Here is a 27926-nt window from a genome sequence, read left to right as displayed (position 1 = left end):
CATTGACTCTTTCTCTCTCTCTGTCTCTCTGTGCGTGTGGACGGGAACAATGATTCATGAAGCCTTGTCTCTCTTTTTTGACTGAAGAAGAATAAATTAATCGGATTGAGAAAACGGCAACCAAAAGCTACAACCCTTCGCTTTCCCTCCTCTCATATCCCTTTCTCTCCCTCTCACTTCTTATCGCTAATGGGAATCAGAGTCCCATTAAAAGTGGTACCTTTCTTCTTATCGGTTCTCTTCTCTTCCTCAAATACTATTTTTTTTTCTTTCGTAAAATTCCTCAAGTTCTAACCGCTTTAGAGTCCCCTGCATCATTCCAATCTCTTCTGAAACAATTATAGAGTCTATTTGGTCTTCCTTGTTTTTCTTTCTTTTCTTTCCAGATTGAAGGCTTCCAGGAGGCATGCTCACTTGCCTTATAAGCTTTTCTTTATGTTTATTTATTATTATTCTTTTTGGTTTGAATTTTGACTTTTATCTTCTAGCTTATGTTTGTTTTTGCAGAAATTGATTGGACGTCCAATTAAGATGAAGCTATCGAACTGTGTAAGCTGTTTTCTTGCTGATTTATATGGAACAATTGGATTCTTATAAATATCTCTGTGTTTGTGATTGCTTCTTCTAGTTCTGTCAATTATAATATTCACCTATTGATGTTTTAGAAATCGATTTTTCTCGTATTTAATTCAATATGCCGGAGATAATACATTCAAGTTCTGTTTTTTTCTTTTTTTTTTTTTTTTTTTTTGCTTGACTATGAAAATAGTGTTAAAATGAAAGATTGGATTTTTGAAATGACTCGTTGCACCATTTCACCTTATCCAAATGGGTTTGTAATCTTTTCGGATAAAACATGGCGCTAATCTCTGAATACCGTCCAGCCCATAACTGGATTTATTTAATCTCAGTGCAAGTCTCTTTAATTAGTCAAGCAATGAATTGTGATTCTATTGCAGTCATGTTACTTTGGGAAGTAATCTTATAATCATTTTCCTGCTTATAGTATGATGTGTTATTATGATACATTCCAGTTCCATCTTTTCGTTGATAGGTATTTCTTCTATTTGTTTTATGCACTCAGATCATTTATTTCTGATTTTTCCTGCAGGGTCCTCTGCTCAAAGATCCTTCATATAAAAGGCGATGCTTCTGCAACCTTATTTCTGCAGCTGCTCTCCTTTGTATAATTTCCTTCGTGGGGAGCGCGTTTGTTACAATTGATATTAAAGAGGTCTGCATGATTCTTTTGCTTTACTTAACTTTTGTAACCTTATTTTGGAATGCCTTGGAATATAAAGTTCATTAGTAAAATGTGAGTGCAGCTCTTTTCATTATTCTAATTGATATTGAAGAGGTCCGCGTGGTTCTTTTGCTTTATTTGACTATTGTAACCTTATTTTGGAATGTGTTGGAATATAAAGTTCATTAGTAAAATGTGAGTGCAGCTCTTTTCATTATTTCAGAACCCTATGAATTTTTCATTTTGCTCCAAAGAAAAATTTGCATGTTCTAAGATGTGAGTTTTACTAATAGAACCCAACTTTGCATGGTTTTGCTAGAATCTTGCTGTATCATTGTTCACTCATATGATCAAATTCTTCAATTTTTTGATATTCAAAACAAGTAATTGGAGTGTATCATTTTACATATAGTTGCATTAAGTCATAACATTCTTTGATAATTATCATTTTGGAATGACATATTGCTTGAACATTTGTGGAATATGTTTATCTTTTGTTGAAAGATCTTTTTAGATGCAATGATTAAAATCTTAATGTTTTACATTGATATGCTTAAAAGTTTGTTCACTTTTTGTATGGTAATTGTAGAGACCACATTTACTATCATCATGTTCAGCAAGTTTGATCATCATAACTGGACCATAGTAGATATGATTCCAATGCCTTCTCCATGATCAACCAGATCCTATGAGGGAGAATGACAAAAGGTGGGTGGGCTCATTTGTAACATCGTTGCAGTGACGAGAAAACTAAGGAGGATAATAGATATTTGGGGAAAAGAATTATCTTACTGTGTCATCAGCCAAATTGGCTCAAAGAAGAGGCTTATGTTCTTGTGTTCATGAGAGCATGGAAGGCTGAACTATCCCAAACCGTCCGGTTCGGGGTGTGTCTAACCATACCAGTGGTCGAATGGGATGGTTCTGGCTTTCAAAACAAGACACCAACGAGGAACCAGGGGATGGAGAAGGAAAGAGAGAGAGGAAAGGAGAGGTGTCCTGATCCGACACAACTCGGAGGAGAGGAGAAGGAAAGAGTAAGAGAAATGGAAAGGAAAAGGAGAGGGAGAAATGGCCTCCGTAGGTTGCCAGAGGCGTTGTGGAGGCCCTGGGCCTTTGTTCGATAGAAATAGGATAGAAAAATAACAAAGAAGTCAGCAACGGAAGTTGGCAACTTCATTGCCTACCTAGCCTGATTCATTCAAAATAAAAAGGAAATAAGGGCCAAAGCCTTCGTTTCTATTGAACAGAGGTCCATGGTTGCCGGAGACCTTCAGAGGCCGTTTCCTCCTCTCCCTTACCTTCACTCCCCTTCCCCATCTCTCTTTTCCTCTCTCTCTTTGTCCTTCTCCTCTTTGCTTTGTCAGTTTAGCCTTGACACGAAACAATATGATGGCGTACCAAACCATACCAATGGCCGATTGGTCTGGGGTCCGATACCGATACGACGAATCTTGCATGAAAGTGTTTAAATTTTTTTTTTTTTAATACTGAATCTACGCGATTTCATTAATAGGCACCCAATAATTTTTAGTGGACTTTGTGCACCATGAGAAGCTGGTGGATTATACAAAGGATAATACTAAAAAGCAAATAGGGGTGGCAATTGGGTCAGGTCGGGTTAGATAGACAGATATGGTTCGGATCAAAAACTTTGTCAATCCAAACCAGACCTACTGATTAAATGAATCAAAAATTCAAATTTGAACCCAACTTGTTTGTTAAACACATAATCCGACTCAACCCATATAACCTATTTATTAAATAGGTCAAGTTAGGTTAAATGAGTTAAATGAATTAAACAGGTTAAGCAGGTCAAGTTAAACAGGTTAGAAACAAGTTAAGCAGATTTTAAACAGATTAAATAGATCAGATTATGACCAACCCAATTATTAAATGGGTCAAAGGTCTAAATCTGAACCCAACGCATTTAATAAACAAGTATAGACAATGACCCAAACCTATTTATGTCAAACACAAACCTGCATAAAGCAGATCGTGCATGAGTTAAGTTGACGGGTTGGGTCATAAATTGCCACACAATTTCCGTCTTGGAGTACTTAGCCTCGAATGTGAACCAGTGGCTTGGTAGAGTCCATCAAGCCACCTCCATGGGTTAAGCCTTTTTTATAGTGTTTGTGCAAGGAATTGGAGGCCATCTCCATTTTCAAGGCTTGGTGATATTGAGAGGTTTCTGATTAGGAGGAATACAAGAGAATCTTTGTTACTTGAACTTAGGTACTTTTGTCAAGTGTAGGTGTCTAAGCACTAGATCCTTCCAATATCTAAGATGTTATTCTTGGAGACCTATAACCAAGCATTAAACTATTACAGTAGGTCAAGTGCTAGATCCTTCCAATATCTAAGATGTTATTCTTAGAGACCTATTACCAAGCATAAAACTATTACATTAGGGTTGTTAAGGATGGTGCATAGTGGTAACTTTTTCTTTTTTTTTTCAGAAAAAAAAATCTCTGTTCTTTGTTGCAAAGTGAACATAATCTTGAGTAAGATACTAGGTACTGGGCCCTATACCGGTGACATCCTATTACTGTGTTGGTACATCCAATACGGAGGTTGGTTCGGTATACTGGATGTCAGTATGCCTTCCATACCATATACTATTTCGGTACCGGTATGATACAAAGTACACACTATATCACTCGGTTTAATATGGTATGGCGTAGCTTGATCTTAAGTTTAGTGGAAAAAGCCCTTTATCAGATGTACATGCAAGCTTACATAATCAAATTGAATGGTCTGGGGTTTATGTAGGAGAGGCTATTCATCCAGCTTGATAAAATGGATACCAACATACCCCAGTTTAATGTTGATAGTCTAACATTGTTGGGGCTGGATGTGGTGGTTTGGGAGGTCCTCTTTCATCGTGCTATGGAAGGGTGGTTGATTGCAAGTGGATTCAATTGTTTAAGGGGAATTGCTAGCATTAAGGTAATATATATGCTGCAGTTCTTTTATGGATTAAAATGGTCTTAAGTATGGTATTTGTAGCTTCTAAACCTTTATCTAGCAGATATACTGAGGTTGTGAAGCACCTTACAAGTATATATATGTCACTTTTTTTCTTAGACAGGTTATGCATTGCTTGACTATCTAGAAATTGTTTTCTTGCATTAATTTTATGTGCCGCTAACTGTTTCTCCCATTATCTGGACCATCAGGTTGTGCATTTGAGTGTGTTGTTTCTCCTTAGTGATTGGATGGAAGCTTCATAAAAATTCTGTGCTTCTTCCATAGCTTTTCTTTTTTTTTATTAAATGTCTTTTTTTTTCTAAAGGAATGCTAGGGAACTTATGTTGGAATTTTCGAATATTTAATTTCTGCATTTGTTTTCTGTTTGTTTTGATTTTTTTTATTTATGTAGCAGGCTAGTAGCAATAAACCTCTATAATATGTTTATTTTTTTTTCTCCTTTGCATGCTTTTCAATTTACGACATATTTTTTCCTCACAGTGGATGTTTTTCACAATCACATTAGCATGGTGCATTGTGCTATCAATAAAAAGACAAGCATATAATGACTTAATGACAATTGTATGTTAGCATTTATAGAGGAAGTATTTTTGTTGCACCTTTGCAGAAAATATCAGCTTGGGGAGCAGCTAATTCTATGCAGACCAATCAAACAAATTCAAAGGCTAAACTCAATTTACAGATCGCTCAATCCAATTTATGCAAGGTTCTTGCTTGTGTTCAACTTGCCTTAGATATACCATATCATCTTGTGTGTGTAATGTCTGCTTATGTTGTTGTCAATCATTTATTTCTGTGGAAATGAATTCACTTAGTATATTCTTATTATTTTTGTGGTTTAGAGTCAATGCAACCCTGCAGGAAGCGAACCATTACCCAAAGGCATTATTACCAAGACTTCGAACTTTGAAATGCAGCCTCTTTGGGACTCTCCAGAAAGAAAGGTGTGTTAATCATCTATCTCATGTGTAAGAAAATGGACAATTTCTGTTTGATGGATGTTGGCTGTTTAGATTCTGAACTTGTTACTCTTTAACAATATCTGTAAGATCACTTTATGTGGAGCATTTAAGCATAGATGTAGGTCATAATATCAATTGCTACTACAATATGTTCTCTTCTTCTTCTGTTCTTTCATTTGAATTATAGTTGCTTCCACTGAGCTAGGTTTCAAAGTTGATATGTATGTATGTATGTAGATATTGTTGGAGTGGTCCCTCCTCATATGAGACCCACTACTTAACATAAAAAAATATATATAAAAAGGAGAGTGGAAGAGTCCATAAAGGACTCTAACATTCTTTGCGTGGAAAACCCGATGTGACCTTTTGTTGGTCTGTGTGGCACGAAAAATGCAAAAACAAAAGAAAAAGTTCACGTAACTTTTTGGGGCCAATGTGGAAATAAGAGGCGTGGCGTGAAACATACGTGTGGAAGCCTTTTGTGCGCAGGAAGCCTTTTGTGATGCGGAAGACAAGTCCGTAAAAGACTAATTTTTGGCTCTATAAAAGAGGAGTCCGTGTATGTGAGAACGTGAACAGAAACAAAAGAAAAAAAGAAGAGGTCATGAGCCACCAAAAGGAGAGAGAGAGAAGAAGAGAGGCTTGGAGGATTCTTCGTTCAAAGTAAAGAAGATTGGAGAATGTCGATTGGAGGAGTTCACTCAATCTCGGATTAGAGTTATTCCATTGAGGGTTCTACTGGAGGTTTGTTTAATCCTGGATTTCTTCTTTCTTGTATTAAAAGTGGTGTTCCCGGCATAGTGTCAAGGAAGGTTTTTTGTACTCTAAACTATTATTATAATAGAATCTTCTTCTTACTCTTGTCCCTGTGTGTACGTTAGCTTTGGTTGAACCACAAAAAATTTTGGTGTTCTTACGATTGCTGTAATTTTTCTATATTTTTGGTATTATCGTTAGTGTGGTTTTTGCTTTCACTTTATCTATTATTTTTTAGTACTTAAATCCCAACAAGTGGTATCAGAGTTAAGTTCCATCGAATCCAAAGTATTAAAAAAGGAATTAAGATGCTAATAGATGGAGAACCAATCTTCATCGGGTATTATGATCAAGCTGACGTCAACCAACTACTCGATTTGGAAGCCTTGCATAGAAGACCACCTTTATTGCAAAGATTTTTATGATCCAATCGAGAAAGTTACTACTCAGTCCGATAAGATATCAGATGGATAATGGAAGAAATTGAAGCCCAAAATCATTGGGCTCATCCGGTAGTGGATTGATGATAGTGTCTTCTATCATGTTTCAATGGAGATTAATGCCCGTAGCCTCTGGTTGAAACTGAAAAGCCTATATGAGAGAAAGACCGTGCAGAACAAGATGTTTCTAATTCATAAACTGGTGAACATGAAATATAAGGAGGGGGCTTCTATGGCGGAGCATTTAAGCAACTTCCAAAATGTGGTGAACCAGCTTGCCGCGATGAAGATGGCATTAGATGAGGAGCTTCAGGCTCTACTGGTAATGAGTTCCTTACCGACAGTTGGGAGACTCTGGTGGTATCTATAAGCAATTTTTTACTAGAGGATTTGATAGTCTTGGCAACGATGAAGGATTGTATGCTTAATGAGGAAGCCAGAAGGAAGGAGCAACGAATCTCAAGCCACAATGAGGCCCTCATCATGAGAAGAAAGAGAAGAAGCAAGCACAGAGATCTCCAATCTAACTCGGATGATGGTTGTGCCAAATCGTGGGGGAGATCTAAGTCTTGAAGTGGCAAATGTTACAACTACGGCAAAAGGGACCATTTTGAAAAAGACTGTCGATTGCTGAAAAAGGAGAAGCCGAAGAACAAATCAGATAATGACTTCAGCTCGAACAATGAGACGACAACCGTAGCTATGGATGGAGAAGTGATCGTTATTTGTGGCACAACAGATGATGGTCTTATACGTACTATTGCCAAGACTCTATCTGGATGATCGATTTAGTCGCTTTGTATCATGTTTTAGAAAAACAAAAATTATTTTCATCTTATCATTCCGGTGACTTTAGGACAGTAAAGATGGAGAACAATGGAGAATCCAAAATCATTGACGTTGAGGATATTGTGCTGATCACGAGCTTGGGGTACAAGCTAGTGTTGAAGAATATTCGACATGTACTAGATATCTGACTGAATCTGTTATCGACAGGGATATTAGAGGAGGAGGGCTACTACAATGTATTTGGAGACGGTAAGTGAAAGCTGACCTATAAATCGCTAATAGCAGTCAGAGGTATCAAATAAGGCTCTCTCTATTTCATACAAGCCAAGCTCGATAAGGGAGAGGTGAATGCAGTGGAAGAACCTTCTATCTTAGAATTGTGGCATTGATGATTAGGACATATGAGCCAAAAGGGGATATCAATTTTGGCCAAGATGAATGCTCTTCCTATTGATGGTTCTAGATTGAAGATATGCGAAAGCTGCCTGCTGGATAAGCAAATTTGAGTTTCTTTTCAGAACTTTTCCTCTAAAAGAAAAACTATTGCATAAAATCTTATTCACTGTGATGTTTGTTCTATGAGTGATAAAACTCTTGGTGGATACTCTTATTTCATGACTTTATTGATGGTCACTCCTGAAAAATTTGGGCATATGCTTTGAAAATGAAGGACCAGGTGCTCGATATATTCAAATAATTTCACATCTCTATTGAAAGGAAGACTGGACGAAAACTTAAGTGCATACGGACGGACAACGGAGGTGAATATAGGGGTCCTTTCGAGAAATACTGTCAATAGAATGGTATCAGATTGGAGAAAACACTGCCTAAGACGGCACAACAGAATGGGATTGCTGAGAAAATGAACAGGACGATCTACGAGAAGATCAAGAATATGCTCTCTCACACTAAACTACCGAAGATATTTTAGGGAGAGGCATTCATGACTGCGATCCACGTCATTAATCTTTCTTCTTCCTATGCTCTTGAGGATGATACACCACAGAGAGTATGGTTGAGGAAAGATGTTTCTTACGATTATTTGAAAGTCTTTGGATGTAGGGCATTCATACATATTTTCAGAGATGAAATGTCTAAACTAAATGCCAAGGTGAAGCAGTGCATTTTTTGAGCTACGGTGAGGACGGGGAGTTCGGCTACCGGTTGTCGGATCTTGTGGTTCGATATGGTATGGCGTACCTTGATCTTGAGTTTAGTGAAAAAAGCCCCTTATCAGATGTACACGTGTGCATTCACAAGCAAATCGAATGATCTGGGTTTATGTAGGAGATGCTATTTATCCAACTTGATAAAATGGATACCAATATACCCATGTTTAATGTTGATAGTCTAACATTGTTGGGGCTGGATGTGGTGGTTTGGGAGGTCCTCTTTCATCATGATATGGCAGGGTGGTTGATTGCAAGTGGATTAAATTGTTTTAGGGGAATTGCTAGCATTAAGGTAACATATACACTGCAGTTCTTTTATGGATTAAAATGTTCTTCAGTATGGTATTGGGCCTATGGGCAGCTTTTAAGCCTTTATTTGGCATATATACTGAGGTTGTGAAGCACCTTACAAGTATATATATGTCACTTTTTTTTTTTTTAGACAGGCTATGCATTGCTTGACTATCTAGAACTTGTCTTCTTGCATTAATTTTATGTACTGCTAACTGTTATTTCCATTATCTGGACCATCAGATTGTGCATTTGGGAGTATTATTTCTCCTGAGTGATTGGATTGGAGCTTCATAAAAATTCTGTGCTTCTTCTATAGTTTTTCTTATCTTTTTTTATTAAATGTCATTTTTTTTCTAAAGGAATGGTGGGGAACTTCCTATTGGAATTTTAAAATGTTTAATTTCTGCATTTGTTTTCTGTTTGTTTTGATCTTTTATTTATGTAGCAGCAATAAACCTCTATAATATGTTTATTTTTTCTCCTTTGCATGCTTTTCAATTTATTACATATTTTTTTCTCACAGTGGATGTTTTTCACATTCACATTAGCATGGTACATTGGGCTATCAATAAAAGGACAAGCATATAATGACTTCAAGACAATTGTATGTTAGCATTTATAGAGGAAGTATTTTTGTTGCACCTTTGCAGAAAATATCAGCTCGGAGGGCGGCTAATTCTGTGCAGACCAATCAAACAAATTCAAAGGCTAAACTCAATTTACAGACAACTCAATCCAATTTATGCAAGGTTGTTGTGTTCAGCTTGCCTTAGATCTACCATATCATACTATATGTGGAATGTCTGCTTATGTTGTTGTCAATCATTTCTTTTTGTGGAAATGAATTCAGTTAGTATTTTTTATTATTTCTGTGGTTTAGAGTCAATGCAAGCCTGCAGGAAGTGAACTATTACCCAAAGGCATTATTAGCCAAACTTCGAACTTTGAAATGCAGCCTCTCTGGGGCTCTCCAGAAACAAAGGTGTGTTAATCATCTATCTCATGGGTAAGAAAATGGACAATTTCTGTTTAATGGATGTTGGCTGTTTAGTGTCTGAACATGTTACTCTTTAACAATATCTGTAAGATCATTCTCTGTGGAGCATTTAAGCATAGATGTAGGTCATAATATCAATTGCTACTACCATATGTTCTCTTTTTCTTCTGTTTTTTCATTTGAATTATAGTTGTTTCCACTGATCTAGGTTTCAAAGTTGATATGTATGTATGTATGTATGTACATACATACGAGATATGTATGTATGTTTGAAGTTTGTGATATCTACTCTCATATTTTCTGCTAATATATGCGAGTCTTTGGGCTCAAAGTATGAATGCTTATCAAGTTATTTTGTTAGATAATTAACTTGAAAACCATTCTCAAGTTTAACATTAGAACAATGGTTAATCGGCTTTCAACTCTCTATGTTCATTTACTTAAGATTTTAAGATTATATTAATATTTTAAGACTGCAATGATCATGAAACCAGGATTCAAATCATTTTATTTAATTACAAACCTAGATTAAAAAGCTAGAAATAAAAATATTATTGTGAAAATTGTTGTAATGTTCCAGAATATCACTACAAGTCCAAGCATCACATAAACTGCCTAGATGACCCTCAAATGATTATTAAATTGATCTGATTGGAGAGAGAGAATTTCTTCCTTCAGTCCGTTCAACTCAAATCTCACATATGAAAACAAAAGAAGTAGAGAAAAAAAAATTTTGAGCAGGTGGAAAGCATGGTATAAGAAACCTAATTTACTTTCTTCCAATCATTGGACAAACATGAGGTACAAAGCCTCTATTGATGCTAGTAAGGTCCGCCTCTCTAAAATATAGTTGGATTCTTCTTCTAGCTATGATGTTGAATTTCCCAAGAAATGAAAAAAATACAAAGATATTTAAGATTGTTTAAATAAGCCAAAAAATAGATTTCGACTATATCAATTGTCTTTTGTTACTTTGCTCAATTCTTCATGGATTATGAGTTATGCTCTGGTCAATATTTACAATAGATGGTAAGTCAAGTTTGACATGGTGTTTCATGGCCCTAAATGATCATAGAAAATGGACACCTATGTGAAACAGACACCTACCCTAAGTGCCCTAGCGGATCCATAACGACTTTGGTGACCTCTTGGATCATAAACATTCTAAGGTTTTTGATATTTAATTAGATTGGGTTTGAAGGAATCAAACAAGGGTTTATTGAGTTATTCTGGATGTGCACACAAAGTTTGTAATGGACACCCTCAAGTCTCTTGGAGGCCATGAGGAATTTTCATGATCCTTTCACAGCTTGTTTCAAGCCATGAGAAAATTTGGTAAACATATACCCAAAGGAACTAGTTTTATGGTTACTACTGTTACGGTCATTATAGATCAGCTTACCTTATGTGCTACTTTAAAGAAGGAATTTTGATTCAGTTATTAGTCGACACTATGCGTGCTTTTATTGCTTTGGGTACTACCTTGCTACCTTCTATAGGAAACAAAGTTAATGTCTTATATGAAACCCTAAAATGATCATTTCATGTCTGGCTTCTTGGAGAAAAAATGAGTAAAACTAAAAAAAAATGTACTCTACTTTCCTACAACTAAAGTTTGCACATGGTAGAGGATGCTTTAAGGGCTTGTTTGAGCAAGACTGAAAGAGCAAAATACATAAATCTAATGAGATAGCTAAGAATGATCATAACTTAGTAGGTTGATCTCTCCTTTCTAGGTGCAATAGGATCACTGATATGTTTAGAAGACATCATATCATGCATATAAAATGTTATTGATGCTGATTATCTAAGTAATGTCCATGGCAATTTGTTGAGAGCAGGGTAAAACCAAACCTTCAAAGAGCTTATTGGCAATACCTGTTGGAAGAAAACAAAAAAGAGTTGTGAGTCAGATTGTAGAGAAGGTAAAGATGGCATGACTACATGATGTCTTTTTCCGGTTAATATTCTTGACATGATCTTTTTTGTAGATTATATTATCTCTGATTCTTTTTGATATTTTACTTCAGTTCCCTTCCAATAATTTCACCATAATGCTTTTCCATTATGATGGTGTTGTGGATGAATGGAGTGACCTACAGTGGAGTGATAGTGCCTTGCATATCTCTGCAATCAATCAAACAAAATGGTACTTTGCTCATGCATAAAATCTTTTTCAAGCACTAATTGAACATTTTTCTTTTAGGCATCTATACCATATTGAGAACCATATTTATAATTTTGTAGGTGGTTTGCTAAGCGTTTCTTACATCCAGATATAGTTGCTGAGTACAATTACATCTTCCTTTGGGATGAGGATCTTGAAGTGGAAAATTTTCATCCCCTAAGGTATGTGATATTTTGTACTTTTTTGATATATCTATATTTTACATAAGTTGGAGTTAGTCTGAGGATCTTAAAGATCCAAATTTTCTTGCTACCATAGTTTTGAGCTTAAACCCCTTGGAGTAAAAGACTATATATATTGGAATATATTATTCAGTAATTTAAGCTTCAAAATGCCTTCTATTGGCTTCTTTTTAATGATTTTGCAATTTGGACATAAGAATTTGTGTTTGTTGGCAGTTGTTGTGAAATCTAAATTTTCATTGAATCATTTTATTGGTTATTATAATTACTACTTGTTAATTTGTGTTTCGTCATTGATTCAATTCCTTAATTTCCTTAAGTGAGACATCCAAATACATTTTGAATTTGTCATTGCCATGAACATTGTTGTATCAAATTAGAATGATATTTTAATTCTCTTTCTATATCGCGAGTGAAGAAGTTGCTTTGATAAAATAATATTGCACCTTTTAGATATCTTTGATTAGGTTTTCTACTTGTGTTGTATGTTTAAGAGACGCACTTGACTCTTACAGATATTTGTCAATCATCCAGAGGGAAGGACTAGAGATATCACAGCCTGCGTTGGACACTGCAAAATCCGAGGTTCATTATGGAATCACTGCACGGAGGAGAAAAGGAGATGTACACAGGTTTTTTCTTATCTTTTCATGGGAACTGACCATATAAGTTCATTTGGATTGAAGTATCATGCATATAGCTAGGATCTTAGTGTCTACTACTTTTTATACTTCTAAGTATTGTGAAAAGCTTTTCATTGCCTCAACAGAAGAATGTACAAGTTCAGAGGTAGTGGGAGATGTTACAAGAATAGTACTGCTCCTCCATGCACAGGGTAAGTTAAATGTTCTTATATGCTACCATATTTGTTGTATTTGTCAATTCTCATTGTTAGACTGATGTATTGCCATGCTATTTGTTTGTCTTGGACAAAAACAAAAGTCATGTATTTTCCCTGTGCTGGCATTTTTTGTTATGACATTGGTTTTTGTTTGTGATTACACCAAATATTCATTCAGCCTAGTAATATTAAAAGGACATTACAGAGCTTTATAAAGGGGGGAAGTTTGAGGTTAAAGGTGGTTAGCGTCCTAACAAGTGATCTAGTGTAGAGGCTGAAATGAAAGGATTTGGGTTACGTAATCTACAGACTTGAGAGTGAGGTTGCAAGGACTATATTCAATGGGCGTAAAGGATGATATGTCAAACTTTTAGTTATCAGGATATCGTATCCTCTATGCTTGAGATATAGATTGCAAGGGTTATATTCACTGGATGTAAATATCATGTCAAACTTTCAAGCATGTCTTGGATCATCGAGTAGGTGATTTAAATGTTTATCTTTTTTTTCCCTAATAGTAGTTGGTAAGAGTGACAAAGTGAAGTACTTGAGGGGTTTGCGATGTGTCATGCCATTCAAGGTGTTTCTTATTATGTTCTCTTTTTTTATTGACTTTAGGGTGTGTCATAGTTAGGATTCCCTTTTGGTGAGACTTGTTCGATCTCCATCCAAAAGGAGAAATCTGATGGCCTAAAGTTCAATTAGATTCAGACTGCACTCCATTACAGTTCTGTGGTAAAGGGAAAGGAACTTGATTTTTTGAGTCTAGCAGTTGAGAGGGCAATTGTATAAAGTGTTTTTCTCTCAAAATGAAATTCTCAATTCTATTATTCTAGAAGTTGGTGCAAATTCTGAAATGTTTTTACCATGTTTCATGAAAAGAAAAATTATTACTTGTGCTAACCTTTTGAAAGGAGCTGACAACCAGATAAACACTACAAGTTTTGATGCAGCAATAACTGGAATATTTGATTCTTTCATTGGCCCACCATGCAGAGATTGAGATTACTTACCCACTCCACTCTTTACATTGTCTTAACTTGGAATCTGCAAAGCCAACTAGTGGATGTTCTAGATTGGGCTTGTTTTTGTTATCAAAGGATTTCCAATGATTACAGTCCTTGGTGGGTCCGATATGAAAATACAAGGTCTATTTGTTTCACCATAAAACATTGACAAAAATTGTAAGACTACATGGTTCACCAACTTGAAGATGTCTGAGCATGATCAGGATTTTCCATGCACTATATGTTATAAACATGTTGGTGTTGTTGAAACCTGGAATTAGATACATGATTATACTTTCTAATCAAATATTATGCAATGTATAGAGGAGGGATGATGATCACGACTTAAGGCATCTGAAGTCCACAAAATTTGTTGGGATGGAGTAGTGTAAACTTCCAAAAGTGTTACAAGGGTTATCTCCCTATGATATCTTCTTTTTTTCCTCTTTTGCTTAAATTAGGGAACACAGGGGGGTTATGCCTTGAGGTACCCACCTCTTTGAGTGTTAAGTATCTGTATGTCCTATGGGGTTAGCCATGAGGACATCAGGGAGTTATGAGCTGGGAGCCCTAAGTTAATATAAGATTATTAATGTTAGTAAGAGAGACCCTTGTGTGTGCAAGTAATGCCCATTGAATTGTTGTGGTTGTTATAAACCTAGGAGTAGGTTAACAGAATAATAGAGCAAAACAATGCATAGCATACCAACATTTAGCATGGTTCATCCCAAAATCGGGCTACTAACATTAGTGGAGTGAGAAATTCACTATAACATTTAGAGTACAAGGCAATTACAAGCATCCAACAAGGTATAAGAGAATGACCTAGAGAAAAAACTAATTAGAGAGCTTAATAGAGGAGTATAATGTAGAGAGTTGGAGAGCTCCACTACTAGCTTTCTCATCCATTGTCAGAAGGTCGATGTTTCGGAACAATTTGGCAATCTTGAGAAGTTTGGAATTTGGCAAAAATCTGGTAAATTCAAGAAAATCTAGGTAAAGTTTGGAATATTTAAAATAAAATAAATTAAATATTTGTGAATATATAATATATTCTAAGTTTACAATAGGATTTGTTCTATCTTTTGAGAAAAGCTTCTTTCGAGGAAGCCTTCAACCCATGAGCTACTATCTGGGAGGCTGAGAAAATAAAAAATGTGGAGGGGAGCAAAAAGAGAATTGTAGAGAGAAGAGAATAAGAATGGGAGAGAGAGAAAGGGAATATTCCATTATTTTCCTTCTTAGTATCAAAAAGGTATTATGGTAGTTGTTCGACTTATTAGGTCCTTTACAACCCATATGGCCATGGGCATGGCCTTTGCATGATAGCTTGATAGCATCTAGAAACTTCTTCACGGAAGAGGAGCCATATCCTGAAGGCACTTCATATTATCAATGATTAACTCAGGAAATTGTGAATCGTTCATGTTTTTTGTGAACTTAACAAATTTATTGTGATTCGTTCCCAAACTAACAAATTATTTGCCATATGAGTTGGCCAAGTAGCCTGTTTTAAATTATTCAAAATTTTTTAAAAAATTTTCTGAATTTTGTAACCATGTCTCTTCTAATCAAAGCGCAAAAAGACAAAGGTTCTTTGTCCTATCAAAGCAGAGACGAAGAAAACAGCGGTCCTTTCAGATGGATAAAGCCGGATCTAGATCGGGTTGGAATCTTGACTTGGCAAAGAAGCAAGCCACAAACCCAAAATGTGATCCAGTTGAGGAAGATGTTTTTAACCATCAACTATAACTAGGTGCCTAGAAGGAATTTTATACAGTTTATTTTCCATCAAACATAATAATTGAATTGTCTTGCAAATTACTAGGCACCGACATTTTACCATAACAAATTTGAACCCGTAGAACCTAGGATTAGATCAGACAATTGATGATGCAATCATTAAAGAAACCATGGACAAACCTTTCATAAATAATACATATATCTTTTAACTTATGTAAAACTTATAACATATCTGGATTCAATATGTTGTTGGTGATCATGTTTGACATTAACCTTTTTGTCTTGTGCTTTGTGACTTAAGGATAATGAACTACTGTATATTAGACCTTGCCCTTTTCCTACATTATTCTTTCAAGTCTTGTGGAACTTAAAAGGCTTGCTCTCTGATTTTATGAATGTAAATTTTGTAATCAAGACAAACTAGGTTGCCAAGTACAGTTAGGTATTAGCATACTTGTACAGTACATATTGGCACATGGTACATTGCAGTTCATTGGCTGGAACTGGTACAATAATTTTTTTTTGTTTCCTTTGTTGTTGCATATGTTTTAATTAGAAATTGATTCCAAATTCATAAAAAAAATTTGAAAATTAAAATTTATTTAGTACTATAGGAGCCCTACATATTGGTTACTACATATATTTTTTGTAGCCTGATGTTGTTTGGTATGGATTGATTTTTTTACATACACTAATTTTGGGCATAGGTTCAGGTGGGCTAGTATTGAACACACACAGAATTAGTGCAACTGGCCCCCCAAAAAATGCAGCATTTGCATAGTAAAGCACTAACTTTCTACTTTTCATTTTGGAAAATACTATCATTTTAATATTTTATTATTTTAACCAAAAATTGATATATCTAAGAAAATAAAAATTTGTCAAAAAATATGCCAATGTGTTATATGTGCCATACCCACAACATTTTTTTTTTAAATTTTCAGTCTTTTTTAGGCATAAAAAGAAGAGTGAATGGAATGGAAGACTACCTTAAGGGGGTGTTTGGTTGGGATAATTAAGGCCTGGAATGGGAATCGGAATGGATGACTCCCATTCCTACTGTTTGGTTGGGAGGAATCCCATTTCGATTTTCATTCCAAAGAGGAATGAAAATCATCCATTCCTTAAGGACCCGAATCCGGACTCATCCTAACGGATTCAAAATCTCATTCCCGTGGAATGAGATAGAAAAAAAAATCATCTCCGGCCTCAGGTTCCCGTGATGGTGGTGGTGGTGAGCGTGGAAGCGGGGATCGTCAGCGGGGTGGTGTCCAGGCAGTTGGAGAACTGGAGAGCGCAGAGATCTGGTGGAGGAGGCAGCGGCGATCGAGAGGAGACGGCGGTGGCAGAGGATTTCCCCTTGGCCGGAGTGGATGGAGGTGAGGGAGTCTTAGTCGGAGGAGGGAGGAGGAAAGCTCAGATCTTTAAGGGGGGAGGCGGTTGGGGTTAGCTAGGTCGTACTCCTCGATGAGGTTGGCGAGGTCTTCATCGGAGGTGACGGAGATCAGGACGTCGAGGTCCTCCATCGATCGCAAGGGAACTTGCAGGGGGTCGGGATGCGGGTGCCGGGTAGGGAGGGGGGTGGGGGGGAGGGGTTTGTGCGGAGCCGATCATCGTCGCTCGGAAAGAAAGGGCGGGAGGGGGGAACGAAGGGAAGGGGGGAGGGGGTTCGGCCGTTTGGTTCATATTATTTTAATTTTGATATATTAAATTTTAATATCATATAATTATGATATATTAAATATAATATGAAATAAATCAATTACTATTGTATGTATCATCATCATAATTTCTTATAAAATAATATTTTCATAATAAAATAATATTTACTATCTATATTTTTTTAATGATAAATTTTTAAAAAAATTAAAGATATTATTATTATGTTTAATTTTTATTTAATATCAATTTTTAAAATAATTAATTTTAAAAAAATTTAATTAAGAATAAAAATAAAAATTTGAGTTGATTCCGATTCCTATCTTAGTATGAACCAAACAACAATAATGGGAATCATCCATTCCGTTTCCGATTCCGGTCATGAACCAAACGCTTCGAAAAATTTGGCCATTCCGATTTCGATTCCAATCTATTCCGATTCCCATTCCAATTCTGATTTCGATTGTGAACCAAACACCCCCTAATAGACAAGCTTTGGGTTTTGGACATGCTGATTCACAACTAGATTTATAGGCAATGTAGCTCCCTATCCTTGTTTTCAATAAGAAAAAGCAAAAAAAAAAAAAGGGACAAGAAAAGAAGGGGGTTTAGACCCCTTTCATTTGGTTTCTCTATGCAGAAATAATAGATGCCAGTACCAGCAGATATGAGTGGTTTGAACTGGATTTGCCTGTACAGCTAGGAATCGGTTATTGAACCTCTTTTTTGCACCAGCTCCTCACTAGGTTAGTACAATATGCCCTGTATGGCCTAAAACTAATCAGTTCTTAAATTAATCATTGCTTAGAAGGTTTCACGGAAATCGACACCATTCAAAGGACTGATAAATTGACAGCCATTTGTGGACCTTTTTTGAACTTTGATGAATTTTGCATCTATACTAGAGCCAATCTTTTTATAGATGGGGCAAACTTATTGGTTATATTTAAGGTATCCAGGGATCAGAAAAAAAAAGGTTGGGGGGGGGGATTGTATCTAAGATTTAATTTTTACAACATCTTTGTCTTGCTATATGGATGAAAGTTAATGATAAATTCCTTATTGGATAACCTACTCTTAATTAATGCCCTAAGGTGCTCCATTTTATTCTACTGCATGTACAGTGTCTGACCCTAGAGCAACTAGATTTGAGTAAAAATCATATTTGCGTCCTTAGGTTAAAGAACAACTGTCAATTCAAGCTGATGTGGAATTGTCCTTCTTGATGATAAGAAAACTACCACTATAGTATGGCTAGACATTATGTAGTATGGCAGGTTGGCAGCTTTATGTGTAATATGTTAAATGAATACAACTTTGTGGGAATAGAACAACTCTTGCTGCAACTCAAAATCAAAGTTAGTCACTGCTTCACTTCCAATATCACAACTAAAGGACAGTTTTACAAGTCCAATGACATTGTGTACCAGCATCCTTGTTGCAGTATGCATTGTGGAATGAGCCATATAACATTCTGCAGTTTCATGGATGAAGATGACTTTTAGGGTTATGTGATTCAGACTGTCATTAGAAACAAGGGTCTTGCACTTGTTTTTTCAGTTTCCTTTTGCATATGTTGTTCTGGGATCTGCTTCCATACCATCTTGTTCTTGTTGTTTTATCTATTATTTTTACATGTTTTAATAGCTCTTTCCCTCATTAGGTATACTGTTCTAAGATTATTTTATCATTTTAGTCGATTGTAATGGTGCAGAAATCACCTCTTAAAAAATTAAGTTAATTACTTGCAGGTGGGTAGAAATGATGGCTCCTGTTTTTTCAAGAGCTGCCTGGCGTTGCACATGGCATATGATTCAAGTATGTAAAGTTGTAAACTATTCCTCATATATATGTCAATTGTTGTTATACTATATTTTGTTAATCCTGCAATATCTAAAAATCATGCCTTTTCATGATCCTTATATTCTTTGTAGAATGACTTGATTCATGCTTGGGGTCTAGACATGAAGCTTGGTTATTGTGCACAGGTAGCATATGCATATCCAAATTAGTCATTTTTGTACATCAATGATGGAAAGGAATCTAACCCTCTGAACAGGGTGATCGGAGCAAAAAGGTTGGAGTCGTGGACAGGGAATACATAGTTCATAAGGGGATCTCTTCGCTAGGTGGGTTTGATGAGAACAAGGTAAGCTATTGTGACACCTTTTCAAGCTTTTAAATTTTAAAGGACACACAGATTAAAAAGCTTTGCTTCTCTTGTCGGACTTAGTTTTTATTTTTTTTTTTTTGTGTGAAAAAAATATTTTGTTTCATTATTGATGCTCAAACTTAGATTTCTTTTTTTTTTTTGACTCTAGATTTTCTTAGTTGCTAGCCCATCGTTTATTATGATGTTAATGCCTGTTGCCGAATTTTCTAGCTTGTAGATTTCCATCATGGGTCATGGATCCTTAAAATCAAAGCCTGATTTAGCATATCGCTGAACTGATACAATAATCTATTAAATGATGATCCTTAAAATTAAATCCTGATTTGGCATATTGCCTAAACTGACATAATAATCTATTAAACAATGACCTCTCATCAAATGCAAATTGGCTTTTCCAACTTTTCTTATATTCTTTTTCTTTGCTCATTTGTCCATATTTGAGCTTATAAATGGTTATTTGGGATCATAAATGGTTCAACCCAGATCAATCCTTATCTTGACTGCGAATTCTTGCTTTTGTTGCACATGATTTGAGGATCACAATCAAATCTACACTGTAAGCTTTTTTTTTTTTTTTTTTTGGCACTTAAATTTCTTCATCTAGCCACACTGCTAGAAACTTGCAACTTAGTCCAATATTATATCTTCCCTTTATCCACTCCACGACGATTTCTGTTTGAAATATCCTCACCAGTCTGCACCATCTTTGCGTTATAATCAGTAAGTAGAAAGCAGTTGCTTCAATGTAACTATTTGCAATTAGCTGGACTGGAGCCTCATCTCCATGTATTGATGGTGAAATATGAATTGTGGGGACTATACTGGTTCAGCTAAATCATAGACATTCTTCTTCCAACTGTAGTTTGAAGTTTAGTTTTTATTTTTGGCTTCAACTTGTGTATAGATACCTAGTTGATTGTTTACCTCTGTCTCTTGTTGTAGCTCCCCTTATGGCTTGCACTACAGCATCCTTTCTAGATGGTTGCACGATAAATAGATTTTTGTGTTATTTTTTAATTTTTAGTGTTGCAATTTGCAAAGACATCCATTTTTTACACCTTTGACATGAACATAATCAGCAGCCAGAATCTTCAACCTATTGTGTTGTGCTGGCTTTGTTCTTCATTCTGTTTGTCAACTCACTTCTAATGCTTCTGTCTTATCTTAAGTAATGCTAGTTTTCTTGATTCAATATGAAACATAGGATTTACTATTTATTTCTTGAGTTTTTTTTTTATCATGCACATCTTCAAATGTAAGAACTAATGAGTAGATTATTTTTTATAGTATTTAATTTGATTTTAGATGCCTCATGTGACTTTGATAGCCTAAGACTATTGCAAGAAGATCTCATGATTGCTAATGCTTTAGCTGGTCATCAGGATTGCTGTGTGTTCAACCTCTTTGGGACAACCTCTTTGTGAAATTGCTGTGATAAAATATACCCAACTCAAATGTTGCAAAGTGCCTAGTAGAACAGAATTAAAAAGATTTAGACTAACTGGTGCACTAAACTAAAGCTAAGTTATAAATAAAATAAAAGGAAAGAAAACATGATTTTGGGGAAGGGGAAATATGAATATGAATATGCAAAATGAATATGAATATGAATATTTAAGATGATCTAACTAAGATGCAAAATGTTTGTAATGCTCCAGGGCATTTGTTTCATGCACATAAAAAGTCCCTCCTGCCACATTGCATGAGAGGATTGTTGTGACTTGCAGGAGTAGATGCAATACATGAAGGGTCTTGAATACTGAACTGTCATGCCCACATAGGAGGATCTGACAAATTTATCATCTGAACTTACACACAATTGAAAATATTTTCCTACATTTGTGTGCCTGAATAAATGCCTGAGCCAGATAGAGTGAACAGTTGCTGCTGTGTAAATGTGTTTTGATCTTATCCTTCCACATTGCACATGATTCTACTTAGATAGTTTGTAATGATCTATAAGATGTTATATACTGAAACTTTTAGTCCATTTTTGCCTAAACTTTAAAATTCAAATTGATATTCATTGATAGCATTCTCTTTTATGCAGCAAAATATGGATAGTCCTAGTGGTGCATCTCAGACAAAGCCTTCTAACTTCAAAAAAGTGGTAGGTTTGCTTACTAGTGCTTGAGTTCACATTCTCAATCAATTTACCGAACTGTCTGCATATTTTTGAATTGGCAGGTGCATCATAGATCTTCTACTTTAAAAGACAGATATGCGGTAAGTATTTTATAGCTTGTCTTTGGCCTATTCATTCTATCACTCACCTTGTTTGATGTTCATGCCCATGTTTTAGTCCAAATAATTGACCAAATTAACTGCCCATTACAAATCAATCTTTTATCCAAATTCACATATTACTTTCGGCTTATGATTCTTATATGAATATCTGGAAACTAAGGCAGTGCCTACAAGTGTAGGGATTATATTGAATGGTTTAAACGAAAGCGAAGTGTTTAAGGTGGTGATTCTTTCTGAAAAAGTCAGTCAAATGCACAGACTGCTGTTGAGCTTGTAGACTTTAAGGCTACCTGCATACACCTACAGCTTCTAGAGTTTAAATAGCTATTTTTTTGAAATTTGCTTTGCTCTCTGTGGCAATGTTTGATGGGTTGAACCTTTATGCAGGTGAGGAAGCAGTCTTATTTCGAATTGGATCTTTTCAGAAAGAGATGGCAAAAGGCTGTCACAGAGGACAAGTGCTGGATTGACCCATACCCTGAATTGTCAAAGAACTCAACTCAATAGTACAGATTTTTGTGTTTTTACTTTCAGAACTTTCTCAACATCCTTTATGAAGTTAATCTCGATTCATGCACTGGTGTTCATCCAATGAGGGAACCACAGGACACTCATTGAGTACATAGATACTATCTACAGGCTGACATACAGGGATTGTTAGTGTTGGAAATTCAGTAGAGCAGATATTTACAATTACGAAGCTCCTGAGATCTACACCTAGAATACATAAGCAAAGAATGTAATTTTTTGTTTCATTTTTTTTTAATAACGGCAAATCTATCTTGGAAAGTTGTGGAATGTTGCTTTGTACATTCCATTGTATTTTTAAAACATCCTTTAACGAAACTTTGTTTGTAATGTCTTAAAGTAACTTCAATTTTGAGCATATGAGTGCAGCCAAGGAATATCTGTCATATACAGAGCCATTTCTATGATTAATAAAATTTGAATAGGAGTTTTATTTCTTATTTGTCAGCCAAGTGTGGGATCAATTCCAGAGCATTAGCTTCTGTTATTAGTTATTTATGATTTAGCTATATCTAAGACCAAATTTGTGAAATAGCTTCATAATATGTTGCACTAAAGGCTTGATTCATTTCCATTCATTTTGATCCATGATTGGTGGATGACTGAAATGTAAGAGCAGAATACTGTCATGTTACAGAACTTCTATATATATACTCTTCAATCGTTCTTCTGTTGAAGATCTTTTTTTTGTCTATTTTCAAGCAAAGGGGCAGAGGTGAGCAATTTCAAACTTTTTAAATTCCTCTTTCCAGCCTGCCTGTTCCTTTGGGCAGAGGCAATCCTTGCAGATGCCTTAGTCTAGCCTGCTTGTCCCTATGGGCAAGGATTCAGATCCTAGTGAGACATCTTAAGGGATATTGAGATGGCGTATCATCCTTTGTGTCAAGACAATCATCTCGCTAGCATCCCAGCATCTCAATTGGGATGTCTTGGAACATCCTCTGTCCCAAATATTGGGACCGGGGGGGGGGGGGGAACAGCAGCGTGTCTTGACATCCTCTGTCAAATATTGGGACGGGGGGGGAGACAGCGGCATGTCCTGTTCTATAAAAAAATTGAGACAGCGTCATTCCACGAAATTTAAAATCTCGCCTATATATAGAGGCAATCTTTATAGATGCCCTGGTCTTGCTTCTCATGTTATTGCTACTATTGCACAGGAGCAATGCAGACTTTGGCCTCCTCCAAGCTTCTTCTTGCATCAAGTTGGCAGTCCATGGCAGTGGCAACACCTCTTTCTTGGTCTTCTTGGTCTTAAACTGGGGAGGCCACCAATGAATCAGGAAGCAGTTTAGTGACAATTTTTTGTCAGAATAATTATTTTATTATGATTTAATTTATGAGCAAAGGTTTGTATTACGGTGATCTTATTGTTGGTGGCATATGCAATGAGCAACCATATGTTCTCCACTTTTTATTTGAAAAAAAAAATATTAGAGATTTCTTGACATGGTTCGCCGTACCGGGCCGAACCACCCGATACGGGGCGTACCGAGCTGGACCGGTCCCTTACCGATCCGGTTCGGCCTGTTTTTCGGAAAAGGACCCCGAACCGCCCGGTTCGGTGCGGTTCGGGCCCATACCGTCCGGAATCAGATGGTACGGCTCGGTTCTGGACCGGTTCGAGGTGAATCGAACCGTACCGCCCAGAGAAAAGGGGGGAGAGGGGGGAAGGTGGGGGCCTTTTCACATGGTTGGGGGGAGGGAGGGGGGAGAGAAATGGACGTGGCCCACTTCACATGGGGGGAGGGCTTGGTGCTTTAATAAGCACCAGACCTTCGGTGTTCTTTGAGAGTTCTCAGAGAACACCCATGGCCGTGGGCAACTTAATCGTTGAGACCTCCAAAAAATTAGAAAAGAAAGCAAAATTTCATGAAATTGGAGGAGTGATTTGAGAAGAAGCTGATCTTTGACCGGAGGTAAGATAATTTATTATTTTATTAGTAAATATTTTTTTGTATTTTTGTTGTTAGAAATAGGATAAAAATGAGGTAAAATAAAAATAGGAGAAAATCATGCCAAAATCTTATGATTTTGGTATAATTTAATTATATGTGATAGATCTTTGGAAGATCTACACGATGATACCAAAATTGTTAATTTTTGTTAATTATATATTTTTAAATATTTTTAAATATTTATTTATTTAAAAATTAAAAAAAATTAAATTTTAGAAAAAAAATTAGAGTTTGGGAATCATGTTTAGAATGATTCAAGCTACTTAAATCTAATTTTATTTTTTTTTTCAAATATTTGAAATTAAAAAATTATTTTTTTAATTATTTAAATTAAAAAATTTAATTATAAAATAAAAAATATATAAAAATAGTGTTATATTTTAGTTAATTTAAAAATATTATTTGAAGCATATAACATATTTATTTTGAATTTATAAGTTTTAAAATAATTATTAAAATTATTTTAAAATTATATATAATTATTTTAATTATCATTAAACTATCATGTTTTGTTATACTTGCATATATTTTAATTATATATATATACTACGGACGATCTTGCACGTGGAGTAGGGTCTATGGATGTATCTGGATCATCCTCGCATTATGGATCCTATTATCCATAGCCACCTTATGATCCATATGCATATGGTGCATCCGAGGCATCATTTCTAGTGGTTACTACCCTATGCAGCCTGGAGCATCTTACGGATCAGATTTTACTACTGACATATTTGGATGGGCTCCTCCACAACCATACCATCATTTCGAGGATACTTCTCAGAGTCAGAATTTTAACAAGAGGTCTGAGATGTCTTACAATCCAGAGAGGATGCCTTATGGGATGATGAATATTCAAGAGTACGGTGCAGCTTGGCTAGAGGGTTGGACTAATATCCCTTCAAACTATGTTGATGATCCAGACATCTACGAGCGTCACAAACACTCGACAAGAAATTAAATACAGAGTACATCTTAAGGTTCGTATATCAGTTATTGCGCTTTGTACTTAAATATTTAGATACATTTTAATACGTATTTTATATTTTTTTTTTTAATTTTAAGATGACAGTTGAAATATAATGTAAATAAATATATGTTTGAAATTTTGGATCAAGAGTCTTTGTACCGCAATCTAACTCCAAATTGAACCCAAATATATCAATAATATGCAATATAATGCTATATTGAAGTTGTATTTATCAATTATTAACTTCAAAAATCCAAAAAAAAAAAAATTAAAAATCGAAAAAAATATTATGTACCAGTACCGGACCGGTATGCCTAGGCATACCGTGTGTCGGTACGGTATGATATCGGTACCGTACCGTACCGGTCCGGGATCGACACGCCGTCCGGTACCGGTACAGCGAACCTTGTTTCTTGATCATTTGTTAAATCTTCTTTTATTTTTTTTTGGTTGCCAGTGCATTGCAAGTCAGGCATTGATCCAAAGCCTGCCTGTTTAGAACAATTGAAAGCTTTGTAATTTTTGCAATTTATCTTGGTTTTAGGGCTGTTGTTCTTCAGCCAACTCTCAAAAAACCACCTCAACTTTGCATTCTGATACCTAAGAGCACAAACCAAAAATCTTATGAAGCATGCATTACATTGTAATACTTAAGATAACAAAATACTTGAGGCACCAAGTAATGATAATAACAGGAAACACCGAGCTCCGACAAGACAAGTATAAGAAGAAATATAAGGTTCTGATCAATCAACCATTTGTAGTCTCAGGCCTGAATCCCTTTGTCATTCTGTTACCTCAGTTCTAAAGGACATCTTTCTTTATATAATTTTTCTCTTAATTTTCTATTAGAAACTAGTAAGATTTATGTGGTAATTCAGCAAAATGATAGTGTATTAGCTAATATTGATAAAATAAAATGTTACATGTATATTCAGAAAATAAGTGTTACTTGTATGGCATGTGCTTGTTTTACTTATAAATCTGATTTTTATTGAAATCTACATGAATTTTCCTTTTAGGGTGAAAAATCTTTTATTGCACTAATCTTGCTTATTTGCTCATCTGTTGGGCCTAAGTGAGGTTTCATATAGGTTGGCTCTACTCAATTCACATGCACCTACCATGCATATCTATGTGTTACATAGTCCTCTATATTTTCTATATCCCTTGTATTTTGAGATGTGGGAGCCCTACAGTAGAATGTGTTTTCACTTTTCAGAAAATATCAATAAAGGAAGGGAACATTCTACCTATATTATACTTACCTACCCCTAAGACTTGAGGAAACACATTAGAACCCCAGACCTTTCACTTCTTAGGCCTAGGAGTGTGACCACCATGGCAATATCTAATTTCATTTGGTAGGATGTTGATGTAGCCTCCTCCCCAAGATTTATTGTAATTTAAAGATGAGATAGAGGGAAAGTAATATCAATTAGGGAACCACTGTATTTTTACTTTATAGATATTTTTTTTTTTCTTCCTGCAGCCCAAAGGCTAGGATCCAGGCTAGATTTAAACAGGTTCTTAGAGAATGAAAGCTAAATAGACCAGCAAACACCAATTCTGTAGGAATGTCCAAACAGACTCTTAGTTTTTAAAAGTACACAATTAGTTTGAGAATTTATTTATTCTTTTTGTAAACTATCGGCCATGGTATATTGAACAATATCTCTCATAATAATAATCGTACATGATACTTTGCACCACTCAAAATGATTAAAATAAGCAAAACTAATAAACTTGGCCTAGAGGAACGGTTATTAGGGATTTGTTATGCTAAAATTTCACCCATCCATTGTAGAAAATGACAGAAAAAATGTGCAAAATGTAACCTCTATTGAAAGCAAGGTTTATGTTTGGATCTTCATCCATGGGTTTCAGTTCCAATGTGAGAAAAAGTTAGTGGAACCAAGCCATAGTTTTATGATTTGTTTCTTTACTTATTGTAGTTTAGTGGAGCCATCAGTGGGTAGTGATCCTTTTTTATCTGTTGAATTGTTTGTTGGAAAAGGAAACATACTTCTAAGAGGACAAAACAAGCCAGAAAAGCACCATTCAAGCATTCTATTCAATTTGACTTATCCCAGAGTAAACATACTTCATGGGGATGGAAAATGGCCTCACTTTTTTGGTGGAAGCACTGCACTGTTTTAATATGTTCATCATAGATTTTTTAACTCCACTGATTTTGCGGAACAGAAATTATTTTTGATATTGCGAAGTATTTTTAGTTATCTTTGAATGAACTTGGATGTTTGCTTGCATTCTTGTTATTTGAAAAACACCTTATGCTGGTACTATGCTGGATTATTTGTGTAGGGTTGCAATTGGATTGTGTATATTTGGACAAAATGAATTATAATCTGGGTGTGATTTGTAGATAGACCTAGTTTAATTATGCGATAGGTTTGGTCAATTACAGTCCAATTCAAATCACGAGGACTATGATCTAAACTTCTACTTCTTCTTCTTCTTCTATATGATCCACCAGGTTGCAAGAATGTGAGAAGTGATGCTAAAATTATGAGCCAGAGAATGCTTCAACATGTACTTGTAAAATGCAAGCTGATACCATATTTCTACCAAAATTTGCCACCCAATTGGTACCCTTATTTTTAGATTATTTCTTGTAGAAGGTCATATTGTTGCTGGTATGACCAAACTGAACAGCTTATAATAACTTCTAGGAGCTGTTTTCTTGCTAGCTAGGTTTCCGAAGAAAGAATATCCTGAAAAGCTTTTAGAAAAATAATTTACTTAGCTGGTCTGTAGCTTTT

At 35.6% G+C, this 27926-nt stretch overlaps 1 protein-coding gene across 1 annotated transcript; it reads left to right on the top strand.

Moving 5' to 3' along the window:
* Positions 1-158: 158 nt before the first annotated feature.
* On the top strand, positions 159-27909 carry LOC105049665 (uncharacterized). Its single transcript, XM_010929398.4, has 19 exons — positions 159-404; positions 508-549; positions 1112-1234; positions 4845-4943; positions 5080-5181; positions 9301-9399; positions 9531-9632; positions 11489-11572; positions 11678-11796; positions 11895-11996; positions 12533-12649; positions 12787-12852; positions 19019-19085; positions 19202-19255; positions 19327-19416; positions 21491-21550; positions 21628-21666; positions 22075-22193; positions 27641-27909. Coding segments are annotated over exons 2-19 (1461 nt in total). The 5' UTR covers positions 159-404; positions 508-531; the 3' UTR covers positions 27642-27909.
* The last annotated feature ends 17 nt before the right edge of the window (positions 27910-27926 follow it).

The sequence above is a fragment of the Elaeis guineensis genome, chromosome 8 (genome assembly GCF_000442705.2).
Source record: "Elaeis guineensis isolate ETL-2024a chromosome 8, EG11, whole genome shotgun sequence".
NCBI lineage: Eukaryota > Viridiplantae > Streptophyta > Magnoliopsida > Arecales > Arecaceae > Elaeis > Elaeis guineensis.
The sequence above is the reverse complement of the archived record's forward strand: the minus strand, read 5'-3'. Positions and strand labels throughout refer to the sequence as shown.